The sequence below is a fragment of the Malaclemys terrapin genome, chromosome 4 (genome assembly GCF_027887155.1).
Source record: "Malaclemys terrapin pileata isolate rMalTer1 chromosome 4, rMalTer1.hap1, whole genome shotgun sequence".
NCBI classification, from domain to species: domain Eukaryota; kingdom Metazoa; phylum Chordata; order Testudines; family Emydidae; genus Malaclemys; species Malaclemys terrapin.
In genome coordinates this window covers 55,895,580-55,921,203 of record NC_071508.1, presented here as the reverse complement: position 1 = coordinate 55,921,203, position 25,624 = coordinate 55,895,580, and the positions used below count along the sequence as shown (strand labels likewise).

At 42.0% G+C, this 25,624-nt stretch overlaps 1 protein-coding gene across 3 annotated transcripts in view; it reads left to right on the top strand.

Moving 5' to 3' along the window:
- The window catches only part of SBF2 (SET binding factor 2), a 586,194-nt gene that overhangs the window by 401,111 nt on the left and 159,459 nt on the right, over window positions 1-25,624 (top strand). For all 3 annotated transcript variants that reach the window (XM_054025187.1, XM_054025186.1, XM_054025185.1), the window contains exon 16: window positions 1,119-1,268. In XM_054025187.1, the coding sequence (XP_053881162.1) occupies window positions 1,119-1,268 (150 nt within the window). The remainder of the gene's footprint in view (window positions 1-1,118; window positions 1,269-25,624) is intronic.

Below are 25,624 nucleotides of genomic sequence, written 5' to 3'. Positions count from 1 at the left end.
AGCTTTAATTCTACTATTTTTTTTCCAGTTTTGTACATATATCACATATATAGTGGTGAAATCCATGTGATAAAATGAATTCTTAAGTGTCTTTGTCTCACCTGCATTGTGCCCACAAATCCACCTCTTTTGAGACTATTTCCAACACTCAAAACCTCTGAGCAACTTCTAGTGTCTGCATTTAAAGGGAGGGGGAAAAGTTGATCCAGAAATGTTATTTCTCCCCCACTCATTAGATTTGGAGGAAGTTGCCTTTCAAATTTCACAGATCTGTGGTTCATGCCAGACAGTATTCAATCCTGAAATAGGAACGTAGTTTAATTATGTCAGAACTCACCAAGGCTGTAAAATGACATATATTAGAAGTGAATTCTAGATATTATGTCTGGAAAAGTTATTTTAGGAAATTTGTAGAGATTTCTAAAATTTAGCTATAAATTTGCTCTCCATGGAGACCTGTATAGATGAGTTCATGTACTAAGTCACTTGGCTTTAGTAGTGGAGGGGTATGAAAGAATCCCAATAAAATTCGTAATAATTTTTCCAAGTATTTTTAAAATAGTTTTTCCATAAAATATGTAGTTTATTTAGAATAAATCATGGCATGGTATAAAGATTTTATTGGCACTTGTTTGGGATGATCCGCATAACATACTAGTGGCTCCACTGCTTGTGAATAATGTGTCCATCCCAATCTCATGCTGAAAAACTTTATAATTCACTATATATCAGGACAGATTCTCAGGACCTAGCCCATCATATGTTCTGTCTCTACCAGAGTGACAGAGAGCCCTCACTCTCATGCACAATAATCTTCTGACTGATTTCATATTCGTTTTGTTACTTATCTGTATTCATTTTTCCCCACTTCGAGATTTAGCAGAAAATTTATGCAGTTGATTAATGGTGTATATAAAAAGAGCAATCAGAGCTTGAATGTCAATGCCTCGTTTAGCAAAAAATCAGTTATCATGAGAATTTGATGTTCTGGCTCTGGATTCATTTGGACTTTTAATTTACTGTTCTTATTTGAAGTGTCTTGACAAAGAATTAAAGACAGCCAGTATTTCAGTGACATTTCAGATCATTTTAATGAGGTTAGGATTTCTTCTCTGCAGACTCTGCCCGCTGCGTTGAGGGCACTAAAAGGAAAGGCAGCTCGACAGTGCCTCACACAGGAGCTAAGCCTGCATGTTCAGCAAAATCGGGCAATACTGGACCACCAGCAGTTTGATTACATAGTGCGGATGATGAACTGTACTTTACAGGTATTTTATGCTTCTTTTGGCCTCCTTTCCCATTCCTCCTTGGTTATTTTAAAACAGCATTGATTGTGATGGTGGGGAAACAAAACAGAGTTTGATCGGGGACAATGCAGTGTAGTAGATTTAACAAGTGTTACCTGTCCATAGAGTTCTGAGACCTTTAGAGTTGAAAAGATAACAAGCCAAGATCCATGTTGCTCTGGCCAAGTACATCTATTCAGTACCATAGTGTTAAATCTCCTTTCCATTCATACTGTAATATGATCAATTTTTTGTTTTCTTTTGAAAAATATGAATTATTCCATTAAGCATATTGCCATCCTTAAAGAAATTGCCTTTTAAAATTGTTTCAATTGATTTGAAGCCCAGGATCTGTCTATTTTATCCTATTTCTGTTGAGAACCTTAGCTTGAGTGTTATTTACTGACATTTTGCACGGTGAAATCTAGTGGTTTTGAGAAGTGCCACCAATATGGACAAAAGCATAGACCATCCATTATCCAGTGAGTGGTGCCAATTGATTGGTACAATATCAGTTAGAGTCCCCTTTCACTATAGACAATCAGTACAGAAATGGATTCACTTGTCTCATGTGCCAAAGACAATTTTAACAGTAATAGTTTATTTTATCTAATTAATGATATTGTATGTTACATAGCAAAAAGTTATTTATTGGCTAGAGAGAAAATTCTGACTCCCTTGTAAAGATGACAGCTTTAATTTGGTTTCAGTTAACCAGTAAAAGTGGTTGGGGGACTGGTATTCATGCTTGTCAGTGATGAGATTTTAGTGTCAGAGGTACTCCCTACAGCTGTTTTTAGCTTGCTTTTGCGATGATCCTAATGATTTTTTTTTTAAGTATTCCATAGCCAAAGTCTGACCAGCCTATTCCAACCAAACTAAAATAAAATAAACCGTGTAGATCATTTTGGCCTTCATTTGAACTATTTGGTCTGCCTATGTCCTGGCATGTACTTGTCAGAAATTGTAGGTCTGATCTAAAAGTCTGCAAGGTTTCAGCCTAACATCTGAATATGTTTAAAATATTTTACATTTTTAGAGTGTGATAATGTTTGCTGTAGGTAATTTAGATCTCTAACCTTTTTTCCTTTAAACCATTAAAGTTCTAAGAATTACATTGCAAAATGTAAAAGAAAGATCTTTGAATATCAGCTCTTTACAGGTTTCTGTTCTTAAAACAAAGGGGCAAGCAAATTTGCTCATTTTAATTCATCTGGCTAGTTGTTTTAAAGATGTTTCTCCGTGTTTTAATATTAACTTTTTATGGTATGTATTGTACATTATGGTGTAATGAGAAGAAATTCAGAAAGATTATAGCATCTGTATTGTCATGTAGATTAAAAGAAAACAAAGAATACAGCCCCATAATTTAGGGCATGGTACCATTCTGTAATGTATATAATTTGTTACACTAAAAATAGTATGGCTTTTACTTTCAATTTATAATAAATTTAAATAGCTATAGATGTGTACATTGATTATTTGAATATGAACTGTGTATGACTATATGATCTACTGTATCTTTCATAGTAAAAACTCACCACATCTTAGACTCATGCTGATATTGAATGTTCCTAATAGGCCCCAAGGTGAAAGCCTAGCTTTGAATTTGTTATTTATGGTCAACATGGGATTTATTAATATTTATATTTCTTCTTAGAACTGTGTGCTTTTCAGGGTCTAAGTTAACAGTCTGAACATTTTTAAAGCAGTGAAAGTTCCATGGCCGTGTGTCCAAATATCAGTAATGTTATTTTAGAAAATCAGAGTTGGTCAAAATGAACCAAATCTAGATAACAGTGATTTTATCAATAATTAATTAAATAATTATTATTGCTTTCCCTAACCCTGAGATGTTCTGTTTCCTATACATAAGATGGCAAGTTTTTTTCCCAGTATGCATAAGATAGAGTATAATTACCACAATGAGGCTGTTTGTTTCCTTTATCAAGCAGTTTTTATGCCAACGCAATGAAAAGTGGTTGGCAAAACACATAGCCCTCCTCCTGTGCATTTGTCTGTCACTCAAAAGCAAGATCAGCTCATAAACCTGTCTAAATAGTTCCATTCGCTTGGAATATGGAAGTAATTACATGAAAATAGCTGTGTTTGAGTAATATGACTTTTTCCAAGTTTGAAGAGATTGAGGTTGTTTAAGCAGTTATGAGGTGATGTCTGTTCAACTGACAGGTATGTGTGTAGGACTGTGCTTATTCATGTTTTACATAAGATTTTGTATGTGTAATTACTTTGTTGAATTGTTTTTCTGTAATGCTGACTTTATTAAAACTACCAGAAGAGCGGTAAGAACACCCATTGTTTATATAAATAAGGGTTTTTTAGACATCCTAGCCCAGGGGTGGGCAAATTTTTTGGCCCGAGGGCACATCTGTGTATGGAAATTGTATGGTGGGCTATGAATGCTCACAAAATTGGGGGTTGGGGTGTGGGAGGAGGTAAGGGCTCCAGCTGGGGGAGTGGGCTCTATAGTGGGGCTGTGAATGAGGGATTCGGGGTGCAGGGGTGGGTGCTCCAGGCTGGGACCGAGGGATTCGGAGGGCGGGAGGGGGATCAGGGCTGAGGCAGTGGGTTGGGGTCCGGGAGGGGTTCAAGTGTGCAGGCTCTGGGTGGCGCTTACCTCAAGCAGCTCCCAGAAGCAGCGGCATGTCCCCCCTCCGGCTCTTACACAGGGGTGTGGCCAGGCAGCTCTGTGTGCTGCTCCGTCCACAGGTGCTGTCCGGAGGTGCCTCCCAGGCCAATGGGAGCTGTGGGGGTGGCACTTGGGGCAAGGGCAGCATGCAGAGCCCCCTGGCTGCCCCTACCCGTACAAACCAGAGGGGGGACATGCCACTGCTTCCAGGAGCCACGTGGAGCGGCGCAAGCCCCCAACCCTGCTTCCCGGCGGGAGCTTGAGGGCCGCATTAAAAAATCTGGAGGGCCGGATGCAGCCCCTGGGCTGTAGTTTGCCCACCTCTGTCTTAGTCTCATGCAAATATGTTCTCAGGGGCAAATCCACCACAGTTCTGCTTCATGAGAGGGACAGGATGTAGAATATTGCCTAGGAGAATCTGTACCTCAAGTTCCTGGCTGAGGAGAGGGAAAAGATGTAGCCAGTGGACTGACAAACCATGCAAATGATCTGGGCCAGTGGTCTCTGTAGGAGGAACATAGTGTGCTGTGACTCAGAGGTTTCAGCAGCAGCCACAGACTGGCTACAAAACTGATTCATGCCCTATCTCTGGGTTATGAAGGATTCCTTTTCTTCCCACATCTTCCTGTATATCCCCCTCGTAACATTCATTTACCCAGCTTTTGTGCTGGGGACATGAGTTTGGCCCTTCAGAAATATTCCTGGCCCAGTTATTTATGGGCTGTTAGAGAAATAAAAACAAAATTAGTAAAACTGTCCAGAACTGACCAAAACAAATTGTTAGTACTCCAAGCGACACCCACTAAATTAGCTTTTTTTTTTTTTTTTGAAGGCATACTATGTAAATAGTGAAATTATTTTACGCACACACTGTTTTCTGCTAGGACTTTTTTTTATTTGTCTGGCCTTCTGAAGCAATAGCATTTGAAGCTACCTGGCACATTTTAATAGCATTCTTAAACCTTTTCTGATTGGAGTCACCCAATATCATTTTTTTTTAAAGTATTGTTACTTTTGCGCTCATCCTATGTAGTCTGTAGATGTTAAATACTAGGCATTCAGGTGCAGCCTTTGAATGTAAATTTTTTGCTGAAGTCTTCTGAACTAATTGCTAAAATACTGTAAAGGTTTCATGAATGTTTCTTATCTAAGAATAACATGGTGACAAAAGTTTGACAGTATTTGCAGGCCGTCTTAGTTTGGAGCTATGATATTCTATCAGCAAGGGGAGGATTAAGACGCATGGCCTTTTTGAGTCATTGGAGCAGGGCTTAATAGTCAGAAGAGACTAGAGGAACAGTGTTGTTGTAAATGCCCTCTCCTCAAATTCTCAAAACAAGAGGTAGACTAGGATCCACCATTTGAAGAACCACACTTACTATATTGTAAGTAACCACTCTTTATCACTGAAGTGAGCACATCTAACTTAGAATATGCAGAGGGAACAGACATATTGAGTAAGAAGGTCTCTTTTCTGAGTATCTCCATACTTTTTTAAAACATGAAGTGGAGCCATCCATTTCTTAGTAGCAAACTTGGCCAATTTGCAAGATTTTCTGATTCTTTTTCAGACATTTATACAGTTAGGTAGAGATGTAATCGATAACATTTGTTGCTCCACATGTGGAAAACCATCACTATTTTTTTTTTTCAAACTGAAGACATCTTGGCGCAGGGACAATCTTTTTGCTCTGTGTTTGTACAACGTTTAGCAAAATGGCGTCCGGTCCATGACTAGGACTCGTAAGTGCTATGCTAACACAAATAATAAATAATAGTGATTCATAATTTAAGTGTGTCCCTCTTTGTCCACCCACCTTGGGTTTTGGAACATTTTTTTTCTTCTTAATATATATATATAGTGACGTTTAGCTGATTTCCTTTATCAGCTAATGGGTGGAAAGGATAACTTTTTAAGAAGACATGTTACGCTCCTTTATACAAAGGAGCTATAAAATCAAGATGTATAAAGTGATTTCTCACCAAAGCATTTATAGATGCATCTATGATGGGATTCCCGTGGTACAACATTGAACTGTGGGATCTCTATGCCCCTTAACACTCCTCCATGATGCTTTGCTAGTGACAAGAAGCAAACCTTTCAAGGTTCTGTGGTCACTCAGTCAACATCATTCAGGGACATACCCAGCTTAGTTACATGAATGCTCTCTAAGCCACTCATGAATCATACACAGGGAAACACCAGTGCTCAGGATATACTTGTTCATTAGCCTGTTCGTTTATAAGCCAACACCCCCCCCCCCCCCCCCAAAATGGATAGGTAAAAATAGAAAAAACTGTATGACCCTTTCATAAGCCGACCTTATATTTCAGGGGTTGGAAAACTTTGGCTCCCAGCCCGTCAGGGTAAGCTGCTGACAGGTTGGGACGTTTTGTTTACTTGGAGCATCTGCAGGCATGGAGCCCCTCAGCTCCCTATGGCTGCAGTTCACCGGTCCCAGCCAATGGGAGTTGCGAGACGTGGTGCCACATCCCGCAGCTCCCCTTGGCTGGGACCGGCGAACCGCAGCCACAGGGAGCTGAGGGGCTCCATGCCTGCAGACGCCCCAGGTAAACAAAACAACAATGTATTAGATATTCAATTCAATGATTCCACAGTGTTTAAAATCATCAAATTTTGGTGTAGACCCGTTTATAAGCCGACCCCTGTCTTTGATGTGTCACTTTTTTACCAAAAATATTCGGCTTATGAACAAGTATATATGGTAGTTCGTCACTTCGTCAAAGGATAGTGGACATGATTACTAGCCTTTGTAATCTGAGCAGATTCCTCAAGCATTTTAGACAAACTCACTGGAAAGGATAAAACATTAAAACAAGTTTATTAACTACAGAAAGATAGATTTTAAGTGTTTATTAGTGGTAGGCATAAAGATCAGAGATAGTTACCTAAGAAAATAAAAAGTAAACATGCATTTTAAATCCTAAACTTTCAGACTAAGCAAGATTTGAATCAAACAGCTTTTCTCACGCCGCTTGATATTGCAGGCAGGTTACAGTTCTTAATACACAGGCTGAATTTTCTTTTCAGCCTGTGACCAGTCCTCAGTTCAAAATCTTTGTCTTTCCAGTGTTCTTGTTGCCTTCAGCGTAGGTGTAGGAGGAAAGAGGTGGACTCATGATGCCACTGTCCCTTATTTTATACTCTCAAGTCATGTCCCAGGAAAGATAATGGCCCAGGTATGTCTCGCTGAGCCATGCTGAGTCACAGCATTGAGCAATCCCCATTGTGTAGTGCTCAACTGTCTCTTACAGAATTTTAAATCTCTTGTTTACAATTCTCCTGATGGTCAGTGGCTCATGATGGTCACTTAACACACCCACACCACCTTTATTGTCACTGGAGAGCTACCAGTGAGTGTTTCCCAAGCTCTCAACATTTCAATAACAACCATATAGCAAAATCTCATAACTCCATACACAATAACGATATACATATTTTGACAGAACAATAAGTTTCAGCAGATCATGGCCTTTCATATGATATCTTACAGAGCATGTCTGAAATATCTCAACCACATATGAATGATGAATATGGGGATTACAGGGTACTACATTGAGGTACAGTGCATCACAGCATCATTGGAGTGATCCTGAGAATTCCTCCTTAGTGGTTATATTTTTTTCTAACAGAGGTGTCCAGTGATCTTTTTTGACTAAGAAATTTCATTAATGAGGTTAAATGAGAAGATCTTCAACTGTGAAAATGCCACATATATAATGAAATCAGAAGGATTCTTCATTAGTTTCCAACAAGTGATATTCGATCTCACCAGCACTTCCCAAATTCTTTCCCACTAGATAATTTAAATGCATCAGAAAAACACACTTTTACTAAAGAACACCTTCCCTTTTATTTCTAACTGCATAAGAATTTAGGTCACATACTGCATGTCTTGCACTCCCAAAACTTCTATATAGGTCATTAAAGAGTTGCTGTAGCTAACAGATGTATAATATCCTGATAATAATCCCATATGTTTTATAACCAGTATTACTTGGCATATTTTTAAAGTGCCCATCACAATAATATTTGCAGAGTACATCAGTTCCCTCAAGGAAGAGGAACAAAGTCCCTCTGCCCTTCTCCATAGATCAGTGGTTCTCAAACTGGGGCTTGGGCTGAAGCCGAACCCCGAAGGATTGGGCTCAGGGTCAGGCCCCCTGGCTGGGGCTGAAGCCCTTGGGCTTCGGCTTTGACCCCTACCCTGTCCAGGGCAGTGGGGCTCAGGCTTTGACTTTGACTCCCCACTCGGGGAGGTGGGAATCAGACGGACTCAGGCTTCGGTCCCCCCTCCTGGGTCATGTAGTAATTTTTGTTGTCAGAAGGGGGTCACTGTGCAATGAAGTTTGAGAACCCCTGCCATAGATTAAAGCCAGTTACGTTTTTAAAGAATCAAAGCTAGAGGTTTGTTTACTAAAGTATCCAGCTTGAAGCCATTTTGCAACTCAGTTTTGCTAAAAAGAGAAATCTGGCAACATTCGCTCAAAGTGGCAAGACTTGTGCTTATCTGGATCTTTGGGCTCTATCTGTCTCAGCCTCTCAATCAAAACATTGTCAGTGGCGGAGTGTGAAGCAAAAAACTCTCTCTGAAGGATTTGCCTTAGCCTATTTAGAGCTTGAAGTAAAGGAATCAAGGATTTTGAAATGGCCCCGTATTGGATAGGCAGACAATGTATGCAATAGAGGACTGGTCTCTCTCATGCTTGTCTGCCTTACTTAACAGGCAGGCAATTGCATGATAAACCCAGCTGTAGTTTTTAGGTGACCTTCAGGGTCAGGTCACGATAGAGCAATGTGCAGTAGGTCAGTCTTGAAGTGCCAAAAGTATGTGCCACTGTGTCTATATCTGCATCTGAGAAGTAATGGCATAATCTGCTAAAAGAGAAATGAAAGATATGATCACCACTCATAGCGGGCAATCCAAAAGGGCCTGGACATTGTGGGACACATTGACAGGAGGACAGATATCTTTTAATGAGGGGCATATCACAGCTAAATCCTCAAAACACTTGTCTCTATCTACCAGCATCATCATGTGGTCTTTTGGGAATGGACTTTAAGAATACTTTTCCTCCACAGTCCTTAAGAACATTCTTTCCATTCCCTGAGTAAGGGTGTTTCTCCTAAGGGATTTTAAAGTTATGCCAAGTATATAAGTAGCAAAAGTATTACAATAATAGTTAATACTTCGATGCTTTGCTATCGTAGGTATTATGTTCTGTTTTACTAAGGTTAATTAGATAACTTTGTTTATAGTATTCTACACTGTTTATTACATTTTGTATATTAGTTTAAATATCATCTCCATATGGGCAGTGTTGTAATCTACAACATGTACAAGTGTCATCTAGAAACTGTTTCAATTATGTTTATTTTCTGCTGCTATGGTTGCTTGGCTAGCATTTACAGTCATTCAAGTTAAGTAAAATTCCATAGCTGGCATTCTTTATTTTCTCTTCTGTTTTTTGTTTAACTACCCCTTTAGTTTTCCATAAGAAATATTTTTCTCTGCCTTGAAAGTAAAGATTGGCAGTAGTTGTAAAGATACTTGGATCTGAAAAGCGTGTGTACTCCAGGTTATATACCTTGTGACAAAGTTCCTCCTCTACCATGGTGGGTCCTGCGCTTATTGGTGGATTTGCTCGCTTCACAGATTCACCCTGTTGGTCAGGAAACAGTCCAGAGAGCTTCCCCTCTGGTAGAAGCTATAGTCCACGTCAATTCCTCCTGTGTTTGATCAGGAGTTGGGAGGTATGGGGGGAACCCGGGCCCGCCCTCTACTTCGGGTTCCAGCCCAGGGCCCTGTGGACTGCAGCTGTTTAGAGTGCCTCCTGGTACAGTTGCACGACACCTACAACTCCCTGGGCTACTTCCCCATGGCCTCCTCCCAACACCTTCTTTGTCCTCACCACCGGACCTTCCTTCTGATGTCTGATAACACTTATACTTCTCAGTCCTCCAGCAGTACGCATACTCACTCTCAGCTTCTTGCACACCTCTTGCTCCCAGTTCCTCACACAAACTTCCTCTCCTTTGGCTCCGCCTGGCTTGACTGGAGTGAGCCCTTTTATAGCATCAGAGGGGCCTTAATTAGAGTCAGGTACTTAACTGCCTCACCTGACTCTTAGCAGATTAATTGGAGTCAGGTGGTCTATTAGCCTGGAGCAGCCCCTGCTCTGGTCACTCAGGGAACAGAAAACTACTTATCCAGTGGCCAGTATATCTCCCTTCTACTACTCTGCTGTTCCCAACTGATCTGGGTCTATCACATATCCCTCCCCCCTGCTCAACACCAAGGGGTTGGGCAGGTTGGGACGCCAAACAGTGGTGCTTCTCCCTCCTGGGTGGCCTCCTTTTCAGCTGCTCAGGTCCGCTTACCTACGAGAGCGACCCTCTGGCTTTGGGTCAGTATTCGGGTTCCCAAGGCCTTAGCTGCCCTCCTTTCCCTTTTTGTCTTTCTACCCTGTCTGGGAGTGGAGAACAAATCTGGGGATATTTCACAGAAGACTGGGGGTTGACAGTCTACTGTGGATGCCTCACTAACTTCAGGGTTTCTCCCTTTCTCCAATCCCCTTACCGGGAGTAAGTCTCCAAACCCTGGGAAGTCCCTCCCTATGAGCACCGGGTATGGGAGTTTAGGGACTACACCTGCTGCTACCTCAGTAGTGTTTCCCTGAATCTCAATTTTTACTGGGATGGTAGGGTAATAACCAACTGTCCCATGGACACAGGTTATCCCCGAATGCTTAGCCCACAGCAGCTGACTATGCTTCATGAGCTTCCCCAAGACAAGCGTGATAGCACTCCCTGAATCAACCAGTGCTGTGGTCTCTACCCCATTTAGTTTCACTGGTCTGGTATACATATGTGGGATTAGTGAGACCCCCACAAGGTGGATTAGGGAGCATGAGTCTGCCCAGTTCCCCAGGTTGCACTGCATAGGCTCCTCAGCATTGGGACACTGTGCAGCTATGTGTCCCCACTCCCCGCAGGCATAACATCTGTATGGAGCCCTAAGTGTTCCCAGGCCTCTTGGTTTGGGCAGTCTAACATTCCGATCCTCTTCTCCCTCAGTGCTCTGACTCTTTGTGGCCTCTAATGGGCCTTCAGCCGCTCTCTTTTTCCACCTGGGCCCTCTTAGTGGCCCAGTCACCCGAGCTTTGGTGCTGCTAATTTAACCCGGGTGCCTCTTCCTTAACTGGTCGGGTGAGCTCCCTCTCGGTCCTTCGCCTCTCTACCAATGCGACAACCTCGTTGTAGGTGCAGGGTTCGTTCTGGCTTACCTAGGCGCGAAGGTCTGGCAGTAGTCCCCTCATGTATTGGTCAATGACCAGAACTTCTAGTATCTCTTCCGGATTTCGGGACTCAGTTCGCAACCACTTTCGTGCGAGATGGATGAGGTCATACAATTGGGACCGCGGGGTTTTGTTTTCCTGGTACCTCCACTCGTGATTCCGCTGGGCCCGCATTGCAGTCGTTACCCCAGATCTGGCCGGGATCTCTGCTTTCAGCTGGGGGTAGTCTGCTGCAGCCTCTTCAGGCAGATCATAGTAGGCCTTCTGGGCTTCCCGACACAGGAATGGGGCAAGGATGCCAGACCACTGATGTCGAGGCCAGGCCTCCTGTAGGGCTGTTCTCTCAAAAGCCAGAAGGTATGCCTCCACATCATTATCCCATGTCATTTTCTGCACCCAATGGCTGGCCCGTATGAGCTGCATCCCATCATGGCCACGGTTCAGCTCTGTAAGGGTCTTTACCTGGCTTACCAGTTCTCGCAACATAACTCGGTCTTGAGCAGTCTGGTCCATCAGCAGGCGATTAGTCTCTTGCTGCAGCCGCACTGCCTGGACACGGGTAGCCTCCTGCTGAGCCGCCGTAGCTTGTATCAGTGCCCGCACTACGTCATCCATTGTGGTGAAAAAATAAATAAACCCTCCCTTTTTTTTTTTTTTTTTAAATCACCCTCCTTCTTCCGCCGTGCTGTGCACCCCAAATCCCACCCCTGACACCAGTGTGACAAAGTTCCTCCTCTACCTTGGTGGGTCTTGCGCTTATTGGCGGATTTGCTCGCTTCACAGATTCACCCTGTTGGTCAGGAAACAGTCCAGAGACCTTTCCCTCTGGTAGAAGCTATAGTCCAGGTCAATTCCTCCTGTGTTTGATCAGGAGTTGGGAGGTATGGGGGGAACCCGGGCCCGCCCTCTACTTCGGGTTCCAGCCCAGGGCCCTGTGGACTGCAGCTGTTTAGAGTGCCTCCTGGTACAGTTGCACGACACCTACAACTCCCTGGGCTACTTCCCCCTGGCCTCCTCCCAACACCTTCTTTGTCCTCACCACCGGATCTTCCTTCTGATGTTTGATAACGCTTATACTTCTCAGTCCTCCAGCAGTACGCCTACTCACTCTCAGCTTCTTGCACTCCTCTTGCTCCCAGTTCCTCACACAAACTTCCTCTCCTTTGGCTCCGCCTGGCTTGACTGGAGTGAGCCCTTTTATAGCATCAGAGGGGCCTTAATTAGAGTCAGGTGCTTAACTGCCTCACCTGACTCTTAGCAGGTTAATTGGAGTCAGGTGGTCTGTTAGCCTGGAGCAGCCCCTGCTCTGGTCACTCAGGGAACAGAAAACTACTTATCCAGTGGCCAGTATATCTCCCTTCTGCTACTCTGCTGTTCCCAACTGGTCTGGGTCTCTGACAACCTGTACAATACCTTGATTAATCATAACTTAGAATAATTAGCAGTTTTGAGTGTGGGAAATATATTTCAAACAAACCTAAGTGCATAAAATATTGACTTAAAATAAATATGCAATCCTAAAATGATGCTTTATCCTGTTTTGCAGGAGATGCTTTTTTTTCTGCTTCAGATATATAGTGTAGGCACTATGTCTAGCTCTCTTTGAAGTTGGAGGAGCTGAAAACTATATAATTAAAACTTTGAGTAATCCTGTTGAATTATTTGGGTCTACTCACAGTGGGAAGCACTATGCCTGGTACTAAGTATTTGAAGAATTAAGTCCTTAGTTTTCATTTTTAGGATTTATTAATAGTTTTTACAAGGAAAAGGCAGGTAATTTAAATGGGAACCAATATGAAGTTCCATAGCCTTCGGGGGCAAGAAAATTATATGTGGAAAACACATGTAAGGAAAGATTGTTCTGTATTAGGATGCTGTTTGTCAGGGATTAGATTATTTTAGCATCCTTGCAATGGCATTTTATTAAATATTCAACCAAATGAGTTAGATAGAAATGGGTTGATTGTATAATAATTAATACCATTTATTTTTGTCCAGATTAGGCACATAAGAATTAAATCAATTTTCTTCATGCAAATATTTTTCTTTGGTGACATCAAATTTGTCTTCTGCAATCATAAAGCTTAAAAATTGTCAAACAGCTCTTACAATCTAAGCATCCAGGGAATACTGTCCAATAACTAGAAAGATTTTATTATTTCCAAGAGAGTGAGAACTACTATGCCCATATGATTCAGAATACTGGGCACAGTAAGCATAAGTGAAACTGCATTCTTCATATTTTAGGTTGGAAACAGTGTATGCCAGATGTCTTTATTTTGGAAAGTTGTTATATGTCTTTGAAATGCTTGTCCTTCCAACCTTTTTCATTGGCTCACCTCTCTGTTGCTCAGCTTGATTAGCAGTTCTGTAAGCAGAGACTCTTAGAAGTACTGCTGGACAGCTGCAATTCTAGGAAATATTTAAAGATATTTTTAAGAGGTAGAAGAGATATTGAAGAAAGATTGTGAAGGTTTACTGGGCCCACTAACTATTCCAGTACTACCACTTGAGAAAATAAGTGAAAGAAGAAATGAGAAAAAAAAAATAATGGCAAAATATTAGTTTCAGTATCATGGACTTTGAATGTGGAAAATAATTGATTGTAGCGAGTATGAAAATCTCTCATTCAAGCAGAGTAATGTGGTTGTGTTCAGTAGCTTAAACTATTTCTCCTAGCATTTCTTATGCTATTAGATATGATCATGATGTGATAGGAGTCAGAGGACAGATGATCCAGTGATTAGGACATTAGCATGGGATGTGGGAGACCCAGGTTTAATTTTCTGCTCTTCCCACAGATTCTAGTCAAGTCATTCAGTTTCTTTGGCCTAGATTTTTAAAGGTACTTAGGTGTTGCTCTGCTCACAATTGCAATGCCCAATTGACTTCAGAGCGTAAGACCCATTAACTTTTCACTTTTGAAAATGAGATCCTGCGTGGCCCCACAGTTCAGACTACAGGGGTGAGAATTGCCATGTGCACTAGTACGCTGTGCCGTAACTCCGCCATGCAGATGGTGCAGGCACAAAAAGGTACATGGTTCACATTAACTTAGTGCAGAGGAGTATGTTAATGTAAACCACTTACCTTTTAGTTCACGCCCGCAACATCCACATGGGAGTTACAGTGCAGCTCTCTAGTACATGCTGCAAGACACACTCCTGTAGTCCAAACTGCAGGGCCGTGCCGTACCCTTAGGCTTCTAAATCAGCTAGGCTCTGTAATATTGAGCAGAACAACACCTACATACCTTGATAACTTGTGCTTCAGTTCCCCATCTGTAAAATGGGGATAATAGTATTTCCCTACCACACAGGGGTGTTGTGAGGATAAATACATTAAAAATTGTGAGGTGCTCAGATATTATGGTAGAAGAGAGATATAAGTATGTTAGATAGGTAAATCACAGAAGTTTGGGGTTTTTTGATCTCTCTATATATACCTACAACAAGAGACTGTCTAAAAATATAAAAAACATGAAGTGTCATCAAAAGACTGCAACTCCAACTTCATGAATAAGGCACTCTTTACAAAGCAGTATGGTCTAATGGACTAAGCAGAGGTTTGAGAGGCAGGAACGTCTCAATTTTAAACCTAGCTTTTTAGTTTACTCAGTCTGAATCCCTGAGGAACGGTCACTTATCTCTCTGAGTGTTTTCACCAACTGTAATATGGGGAAACTATACTTACCTAGTACTGGGTGAGTTGTGAGGTTTACTTTGTTAATGTTGGTGAAGGACTGTAAAGTTGTAAAAGGCTCGCGGTCAATTCACATATTTTTACTGAAGTCAGTGGAAGTTTTGCATTCAAAAGATGGCAGGGGTGGGCCTTTTGTTATATATTACAGCACAAATTGATTTAATTCCCATTACTAGTTCTTGGCTGTCTTATGAAGTTTATTTCAGAGCAAGGCACTTCACATCTTCTGTTTGTTAAATTTTAGGTTTTGAAAGTTATGGTTAGTTTATACATTTTTCTTTGTTACTTATTTTACTCTCTAGCCAATTAAACTTTTTTGAATTCTTTCATAATTTCTTTGCAATTTGTTTTCTTTACAAATTGGACTGGTAAGTTCACATCTGTGTATGTTGTAACATAAGTGGGTCTCCTCATTCCATTTCTTTTTATTTCTTGCTTAGCTATTTCTGATTAGGTGTTCATCTGTTCTGATAGTAAATTGGTAGTATGTTGCGTTTGCTTTACAGTATTGTTACTAAGGGCATGTCTACACTGGCAGAGTTACTGCGCCGCTCAGAGGGTGATGAAGGGAAACAGTGTTGTGTGTTCACACTGTCGGCTGCCTGTGTTCACAATAGCATGTTCACACTTGCGACGGTATTCGGAGCAGTGCACTCTGGGCAGCTATTCCATGGAGCATCTCTTCCTCTTCTGCCGCTAAGAGTTGTGGGAAGGCGAAGGGGGTCATGGGACCTCCTGAATCCTGTACCAATACCCCGTGATGCATTGCTTTGCATCCCAGTAATCCCTGTGCTTCCATCCGCATTTGACACCATCTTTCAACCGTTTGTGTACTGCACGCCCTGCCTCTTCAAGCTGCAGGAATGGATCCTGAGTATGCTGCTCGCTCTGACCAACACGTCATGAGTGGCAGCGGAGTTATTCCTTAAACTACAAAGGCAAGAGTAGCTAAAACACGAGCTTGCTTGTGGCATTCACGGAGGTGCTGACCACAGTGGAACTCTGCTTTTGGGCTCGGGAAACAAGCCGACTCGGTGGGATCACATCATGATGCATGTCTTGGATGACAAGCAGTGGCTGCAGAACTTTCGGATGAGGAAAGCCACATTCATGGGACTGTGTGATCAGCTCACCCCAGCCCTGCAGTGCAAGGCTGAGAAAATGAGAGCTGGCCTGCCGTTGGAGAAGCATGTGGCGATTGCACTGTGGAAGCTGGCTACTCCAGAGTGCTACCGATAGGTCGCTAACCAGTTTGGAGTGGGAAAGTCTACCATTGGACTCGTGTTGACGGAAGTGTGCAGGGCCATAAATCTCATCTGCTGTGAAAGACCATGACTCTGGGCACTATGCATGACATTGTAGATGGCTTTGCACAAGTGGGCTTTCCTAACTGTGGAGGGGTGATAGATGGCACGCATATTCCAATTCTGGCACCAGACCACCTAGCTACCGAGTACATTAATCGCAAGGGGTATATTTCAATGGTTCTCCAGGCGCTTGTGGATCACCATGGGCGTTTCACAGACATTAACACAGGCTGATCCGGAAAGGTTCATGACACATGCATCTTTCGGAACACTGGCCTGTTCGGGAAACTACATGCAGGGACTTTCTTCCCAGACCAGAAGATCACCGTAGGGGAAGTTGAAATGCCCATTGTGATCCTGGGAGACCCCCAGGTACCCCTTAATGCCATGGCTTATGAAGACATACACGGGGCAACTTGATAGCAGCAAGGAGTGGTTCAACAGGCTGAGCAAGTGCAGAATGACTGTTGAGTGTGCTTTTGGCTGTTTAAAAGCCCGCTGGCGCTACCTCTGTGGGAAGCAGGACGTGGCTGATGCCAATATTCCTATGCTTATAGCCGCATGCTGTACGCTCCATAATATCTGTGAAGGGAAGGGTGAAAGCTTCACCCAGGGCTGGACCACAGAGGCCCAGTGCCTGGAGGCTGAGTTTGAACAGCCGGGGACCAGGCCTATTAGAGGGGCGCAGCACATTGCCATAAGGGTCAGGGATGCTTTGAGACAGCAATTTGAAGCTGAAAGCCACTAATATTTGTTGGTATGTTCGGGAGTGCAGTGCTTGTAATGCTAGGAGGTGATTGGTGCAGACGATGCAATATGTAGGTTTAACATAATTGTATGTTGCTTTGCAGGGCTATTTTTGCTTTCAATTAATAGAATAAAGATTGCTTTCAAACCAACACAATTCTTTTATTAAAAAACAACTGGAGAAGAGAGTCAAACAAAAAAAACCATCAGGAGTGGGGGGGATGAGGGAAGGGAAGGTCTTGGGAGGAGAAGGTGTCCCAGAATGGCTAAAGACTTGTGTATGTCCAGGGATCATATCCAATCTTCGTATCCTTTGGAGTACAATGCAGCGGGTACTGTACTTCAGCAGGGCCAAACTGCAGAGGGATGGGTGTTGAGTGCAGTGGGTAGTGGAAGTCCGCAGTGCTGGACTGTAAGGGGGGAGGAGTGGAATGCCGCAGGAATAGACTGGAGCCAGGAGGTTGATAAGAGTGGGTTGCGGTGTCTGGGGGGAGCATGGAAAAGAGTTTTGCAACAGCGGCTGTAGGGGAGGGCGGGCATGGAGCTGCTTGGTTTGAAGAGCTAATATCACCTGGAGCGTGTCTGCTTGGCGCTCCATAATCTTTAAGAGCCGTTCCTTGGCTTCATTCTGGTGTGCCACGTTCTCCTTTCGATCCCTCTTCTCTCTGTCCCGCCGCTCCTTCAAATCCTGTTTCTCGGTGGTGGAGTACATCATAAGTGAAGTGAGGGAGTTAATCAACAGCCTGTTCTGCCGCTCAGACTAGGCATGTGGTGGGAGACAAGCCTGCTTTCTGCAATCCTCCTGCCCCCAACAACTCGCTTCAGCAATTCCCAAAATCAAATCCACTTACCAGGGGCCTCCTCTCCTGTTTGCGCTGCACCAGCATCCGACAGCTGTGACTGGCTAGCCTCCTCCAGGGTAGAGAAGAGCTCCTGGCTGCATGCATCTCTGATCTCCAAGTCATCCTCTGCCTCTGGGTCCCTGTCCCCCTCCACATCCTCATCCAAGATTTCCTCCTCCTGGCTCGGTCCACTCTCGACTGGCACACGAGCCACCGAAGTATCCACAGTGTTCTTTGCAGTGGAGGTGAGGTCGCCGTCGCATATCGTGTCCATCTCTTTGTAGAACCACCAGTTCGGGGGCGCAGCACCAGAGTGGCGGTTTGCTTCCCGCACCTTGTGGTAGGCATTCCGCTGCTCCTTCACTTTGATTCTGCACTGCAGTGTGTCCTGGTCATGGCCCCTTTCTGTCATGAATCGTGAAATCTGTCCATAGGTATCATAATTCCTGCGGCTGGAGCGTAGCTGGGACTGGACAGCCTCGTCTCCCCAAATGCTGATGAGGTCCAGCAGCTCGGCATTGCTGCAAGCGGGAAATCGCCTGGTGCATGGAGCAGGCATGGCCACCTGGAAAGATGTGCTGAGACCATTGCAAGCATCACCGAGCAAACAGGAAGGGGACTTTCAAAATTCCAAAGGAATGTACGGGGTGGGGATGATGGTTGGTCACCTGACGTCAGGGCAGTTCAAACCGATGACCAGAGAGGCGAGAACAGGCATTGTGGGACACCTCCTGGAGGCCAATTGCAGCTCTATAATTGACCACAATGTCTACACTGGCACCGCAGCGCTGTAACCCTGGCGTAGAAAGCTGTACACCTCTCGTTGGGGTGATCCTTTTTAAGGTGCTGCAACTGCACAGTTTCTGCGCACTAAGTGGCTTGGCAGTGTGTACACCTCGGGAGTTACAGCACAGAAAGCCGCTTTACTGCCCAGAAACTTGCCAGTGTAGACAGGGCCTAAGACAACTAGGGCCGTCAATAAATGGATCCTTGAGTCCAGTCAAGCTATGCGCAGGGCAAGACCTGATGGAGTGAAAACTAGGTGTAAACTTCCTTTCTTCTTCCTCAATCCTAAGCCTAGCGGGCGTCTGCTTTGGCCCCAATGTAACTAAAAGCAGACTAAACAGCTGCTGTAATGACACCAGCAGAAATATTTCACTAGGGAGCATTCTGCTACCTCCTACCTGAAGGGGGCCAGAAGCAAGTGACATAGAGCTTGCCATGCGAGCTTTACCCCACCCAAAGATTTTCCTTTACTAAAGAAAACTCCAGCTGCCCTATCTGGGCAGCTTTATATTGCCCCAAAAGTAATAAAAACATATATTTGTCATTACTGTGTGTAGATCTGTTGAATAAGAAAATACCCGCACCTCAGTAATGAGTTCTAGCCAGCATTTGGTGGGTATTCTCTACATTTTTCAAAACAGTCCTGCTTTCAAATATATTTAATGTGTCACTAGTTAAATCAGGATTAATGCAGCTAATTCTGTGAGCTTGTGTTTTAAAAATAAAAAACTGAAAACCTTTCAAGGGAAGATTCCAACATGACAACTTTATATTATGTCTGTCATTGTAACGATTGAAAGATTGTTAGAGCCCCCACTCTCAGCCCTGGGTCCCTGCTCTCAGTCCTTTCCCCCCGCCCTGAGCCATGGGCTGCCAACAGCGGGATCCTCCACTCTCAGCCCTGGGTGACTGACAGTGGAAAATCGGGGAAAAATAATAATGACCTTTACTAGTGCAAATAATAATGTTCATTATTACTTTTCCACAAATTTTGATGGCTTGTCCGCAACTCAGCTGCAATTTTTGTACAGTCATCCTGCAATTCAAGTAGGGCCTTAATGATTGTTAATTATCTGATTTTCAATCAGAAGGCACATGCATGCTGTAAGGCTTGAAGGGTTTACACAACAGGATATTATATCCATGTATTTTAGTGATGCTAGCTAATTTGTTAAAATATTTCAAGTAGGGCTGTCGATTAATCGCAGTTAACTCATGTGATTAACTCAAAAAAAGTAATTGCGATTAATCGCACTGTTAAACAAAAGAATACCAACTGAAATGTATTAAATATTTTTGGATGTTTTTCTACATTTTCAAATGTATTGATTTCTATTACAACATAGAATACAAAGTGTACAGTGCTCACTTTATATTATTATTTATTACAAATATTTGCACTGCAAAAATGATAAACAAAAGAAATAGTATTTTTCAATTCACCTCATACAAGTACTGTAGCGCAATCTCTTATCGTGAAAGTGTATCTTACAAATATAGATTTGTTTTGTTACATAACTGCACTCAAAAACAAAACAATATAAAACTTTAGAGCCTACAAGTTCACTCAGTCCTTCTCCTTATTCAGCCAGTGGCTAAGAGAAACAAGTTTGTTTACATTTACAGGAGATAATGCTGCCCGCTGAAAGTGAGAACAGGCGTTCGTATGGCACTGTTGTAGCTGGCATTGCAAGACATTTATGTGCCAGATATGTTAAACATTCATTTGCCCCTTCATGCTTCTGCTACCATTCCAGAGGACATGCTGATGATGCTCATTAAAAAGATGTGTTACTTAAATGTGTGAATGAACTCCTTGGGGGAGAATTGTATATCTCCTGTTCTGTTTTACCTGCATTCTGCCATATATTTCATATTATAGCAGTCTTGGATGATGACCCAGCACATGATTTATTACATTTTAAGAGCAGATTTGACAAAACGCAAAGAAGGTACCAGCCTGAGATTTCTAAAAATAGCTACAGCACTCGACCCAAAGTTTAAGAATCTGATGTGCCTTCCAAAATCTGAGAGGGATAAGGTATGGTGCATGCTTTCAGAAGTCTTAAAAGAGCAACACTCAGATGCAGAAACCACAGAACCCGAACCACCGAAAAAGAAAATCAACCTTCTGCTGGTGGCATCTGACTCAGATAAGGAAAATGAATATGCATCAGCCCGCTCTGCTTTGGATCGTTATCAAGCTGAGCCCATCATCAGCATTGACACATGCCCTCAGGAATAGTGGTTGAAGCATGAAACAATATATGACTCTTTAGTACATCTGGCACGTAAATATCTTGTGACGCCAGCTACAATGGTGCCATGCAAATGCCTGTTCTCACTTTCAGGTGACATCGTAAGCAAGAAGCAGGCAGCATTATCTCCTGCAAATTGTAACCAAACTTGTTTGTCTGAGTGATTGACTGAAGTAGGACTGAGTGGACTTGTAGGCTCTAAAGTTTTATGTTGTTTTATTTTTAATGCAGGGTTTTTTTTGTTGTTGTTGTTGTTGTTTTGGTACATAATTCGACATTTGTAAGTTCAACTTTCATGATAAAGAGGTTGCACTACGGTACTTGAATTAGGCAAATTTTTTTTGTTTTTTACGGTGCAAATATTTGTAATATAAAATGAGCACTGTACACTTTGTATTCTGGGTTGTAATTAAAATAAATATATTCAAAAATGTAGAGAACATCCAAAAATATTTAAATAAATGGTATTATATTATTTAACAGTGTGATTAATCGCAGTTAATGTTTTTAATTACTTGACCGCCCTAATTTCAAAGATCTGAAACTCCAGATTGAAAATTTCAAAGATTCTGAGCCAGGTGTTTAATCTATAGTATATTGAATAAACATGTTAAATCATGAAGCCTCATTGAAATCAATGTAATTGCAGGATTGGGCCCTGAATCTTCTATTAAAGTATATTGCTTTCTCATTGACCCAGCTATAGTATCTGCTGTAAAAGAAACAGTTGAGACATTTGAATGACCACATATTCTTTCTCTGAATTCATGTTGAACCTGAATTCTGCTTGCTTGATGTCTTCCTGAGAAAAATACCTTAGCAAAGTCCCTCTTAAAAGATGCTACTGTTGCTACTTTTTTGCTTTCTCTATCTCTGCTGCTGAAAGAGATGCTGTTGCATCCATATCTTCAGCTGCTCATGAGTCCACACAACCAGGGAAAAATAAAAACAAAACAAAAAAAGCCACCCAGTTTCCTTTATATCAAAAAGTGAAAAATAAGTGTTAAATTACAGGATACTGAGGATGTATGAGTACAAAAATGGGCCATAGATCAAAAGAACTCATAATGAATATGTGCAAAGGGCTGGTGAGATATCTGCTATGAGATGTGTGACATACCCAGGGTGATGAATTGATGTGTCTCCTTGCCTGCTAACATGGAGTACCCTTTGCAATACTTTGCTGCTGTAACCTTCAGTCTGGACTGCTCACAAACAGCCTCAAGCATGCAAGTCACTCCCGGCCTTGGCTCTTACCGGCCTTAGTTATATTGCAAGGTGACCCCCCACATACCCGCAGTCCTAGATTTCCCCCCAGAAATGTATGTCCTGTACTGTCCAGCCCTTTATATAATTTGTATTGTCCAGGAAAGTGTGTTGTTACTTTAATAGACATAATATGCACTTAGCTTGCCACCCCAAATAGAATTTCCCAGGCACTTCAATTCAAACACACTGGATTAGATAAAACAGTAAAACAAGTTTATTAACTATAAAGAGAGAGATTTTAAGTGAGTACACATAATGAGTCATAAAAGTCAGAAAAGGTTACAAGAAAAACAAAGATAAAATGCAACTGGTGCCTAGCTTAACAAACGACATTAAATTTAAAGCAAAGTTTTCTCACCGCATGCTTTCAGAGTCTCATTGACCAAACTTCTTAATTCAGGATCCAGTCCCCAGTTCAATGGCTGCTTCCTTTGTCCCTTCTGGTGTGATGAATTTATGGGCAGAGAGACAGGAGGGTTCCTTAGGATGTCTGCCCCCCCCCCCCCGCACACACACCTTTTTTTGTAGTCCTGTCCCCCGTTTGAGAAGCATTTCCAGCTAGGAGCAAGGCGACAAGCAGTCTGTATGGAAGGGAACTCCATACTGTTTCTTTGCTAAGATGTAGATTTTTTGCCCCTGCTCCCTTTCCTGCCAAAGAATGGCCACTTAGCAGGTAATGGTCCATCAGCCTTGTTTACACTGGGCTGGGCATCAGTTTGTTCTTTGTCTCTGAGGAACCGGTTTGGCCAGTCCCCCAGACTTCTCTGGAAAACATGTTTTTAGACACGATCTCAACTTATGTTTATAATTTCACATATAATGCTGCTATGTGCATTTTTTCATGATATTATTGATCAGCAAATTGAGTGTTTAAATGACAACTCACAAAGGTGTACTTTGTACAAAGATGATTATAATAGTGTATAAGGTGTGGACACAGGTATGTTCCGTCACAGGATGCAAATAGTGAAAAGGTATTGGGGGGGATGGATGGAATATATGTAAAGATTACAACAGGGTGAGCTATAGGGATAATAGTTGTTGGGGAACTCCAAAAGAGGCAATTTGTAATAATCAGAGGTCATGGTGGAACATTGCTTATCTTGAATAGTTGGTGGCACCTATATTCTTTATATAATAATCTGAATTATTTCAGTAATCGGGCATAAATGAACAGAAACTAAGAGGGAAAGCATAGGAGAATTTAACAAAAATGTCTTCATACAGTGGGAGTACTTAAAGCTGTATTAGTAGCTTAGACTGAATATATCCACAAATAAAGTATACAAGTACTTTCAAAACAAAATACATTACAGGGTACAAATATGCAGAATTGTAGGTCATGGATGGTCATACTTTGAGTTCAGTGGGTTGGTATGTCTCTTAACAGGACTAAACTAATAAGATTATTTCTAAAAACTGTGTCTAATTCATGTGGTATATTAAATTGCCTGGTAGCAGGAAATAATGTGATTAGCACAAACATACTAGACTCACTAAAACTTTAACATCTGTGCACAAGAACAATCTTCACTTTGAATTTCCTTCCCTTTTTTTGGCCTCAGTCCACCCCTTAATATTGCTGTTAGCATAGTGTTTTGCGTGTGTACGTTCAAACATCTCTTATTGAAATTATAGGGCTTCTTGGATCATTGTCAGAGTAGACTGTAACTGCTCTGTAAGTGTTTTTATCATTCATTGTGTCATTGTGGTGGTTGCCAAACATTCCTTTTAACTCTGTACTATAGGTTTTTGGCCATTTTGATGAAAAGCAGACGTGCATTAGAATAGTCATGACTGTAAATAAAATAACTTGGGTTCAGAAGCCATGTCATGTTGCTCTGCAGTTACTCTCTAGCTTATCCATTAAAGAACTGAGATGGCTGATAAAAAGGAAAAGCAAAATATAAGATTTTTGCTTTAGGGGACCAAAAAACTATTTTAAGAATAGTGCAAAGGTATGTGAAACTAATAATGTCTATTTTTACGAAACTCTTGCTATCATATATCTATAGAATATAAAAAATAAGGCAAACCAGTTGATACTGTGTATGTGATTCTACTGAATTCACTGTATATTATAGTATGCTACAGTATTGGTACACTGTTATGTATCTAGTGAATGAACCATTGTAACTGCTTATGCAGTTTTTGCCCCAGCTTCCCACCTTTCAGGATCTGGCTACCAGCAGCTGGGAAGTGTAATTCCCAGCTTGGGTAGCCATACACATGCAGCTCAGCTCAACCTAGTGCCTGAAAATAGCAGTGTGACTGCAGCAGCTTGTACTAGCTGTCCAGTATGTAACCAGGGGCTTAGGCAGGATTGCGGTCAGGTGGCTAGCCCATGCCATTGCCCGTGTAGCCACGGCTAGATTGCTAATTTTAGGGCATTCGTTTGACCTTCGCAACTTCCCATCTGTTATGTAGACACATCCTGAAAGGGAAGACAAGAGTACCCTCACCTACCTTTGTTTCATCTCGGGCCCCTCCCCCTTGCATGTTTCCAAGCTCTGAACCCTTTGCATACTTGCCTGCAAATCCTGTCCTCTTTTTCTTGTGCAGCAGAACCACACTAGGTCAGCTGCTTGGGGATACTTTTCTGCTATGAAGGTAAAGGCAGGGTTTGGTCCTATGATAATCGACTGACTGGCCAATATGCCAAAGGAATCGTGCCTTATAGCAGCATGGATTGTTGTTTCTTTGGATAGGAAATATGTTGACTCTGTGTTTTGAATGTTTTATTTCATTCAGGGAGTTTGCATGAAAGATGTAGTAGGATGGCCACAAGAATATAAAGTATTTTATTAATCTTTCACATGCTGTCATCTCTAAAACAGCAACCAAGAGCCCAGAAACAGAATCATAGTTGCTTAGTCATTTCGTTGCTATAACATTTGGTTAACCTTTGGTTCAAACCACTGAAATCTTGGCAACAGTCTTTGAAGATAATAAAGTGTGGTGTTGAGATAAATACCATAAAAAATTCAGCCAAGTTCTGGGTTTTGTCAACTTTTTGTGTGAACCTGTACAAAGACATAAAGGTAGACAAATTTTAAGGTGATGAGCCAAGAATAACTTTGATTAGAATGGCAGACCTATATTTAGCCCTTTCAAGGAAAGAATGCAGTGCAAGAGGCGTATGACTTTTTATAACAAATTGTGGAAAATAAGGGTGTAAACAACCCCCTACTTGAAAATCTGCGTATGTTGTGAAAATTTCATAGAACTCTTGGCATCAGTTTTTGCTTTTACAGCCCAGATTTAGAGTTCTATGAATTGGTTGCTAGGATGCACGGGGAAAACATTTTGTACACCATATTGATGATTGATTTGGTATTATTGTCAGTCTTATCCACAATCCTTATCACAGTGGTAGGTTCTTATATATAGCTAATACAACAAAATATTAGAGAGAAACTCGATTTACTACTTCTGTATCCCTTCTTGGTAGCTGTAA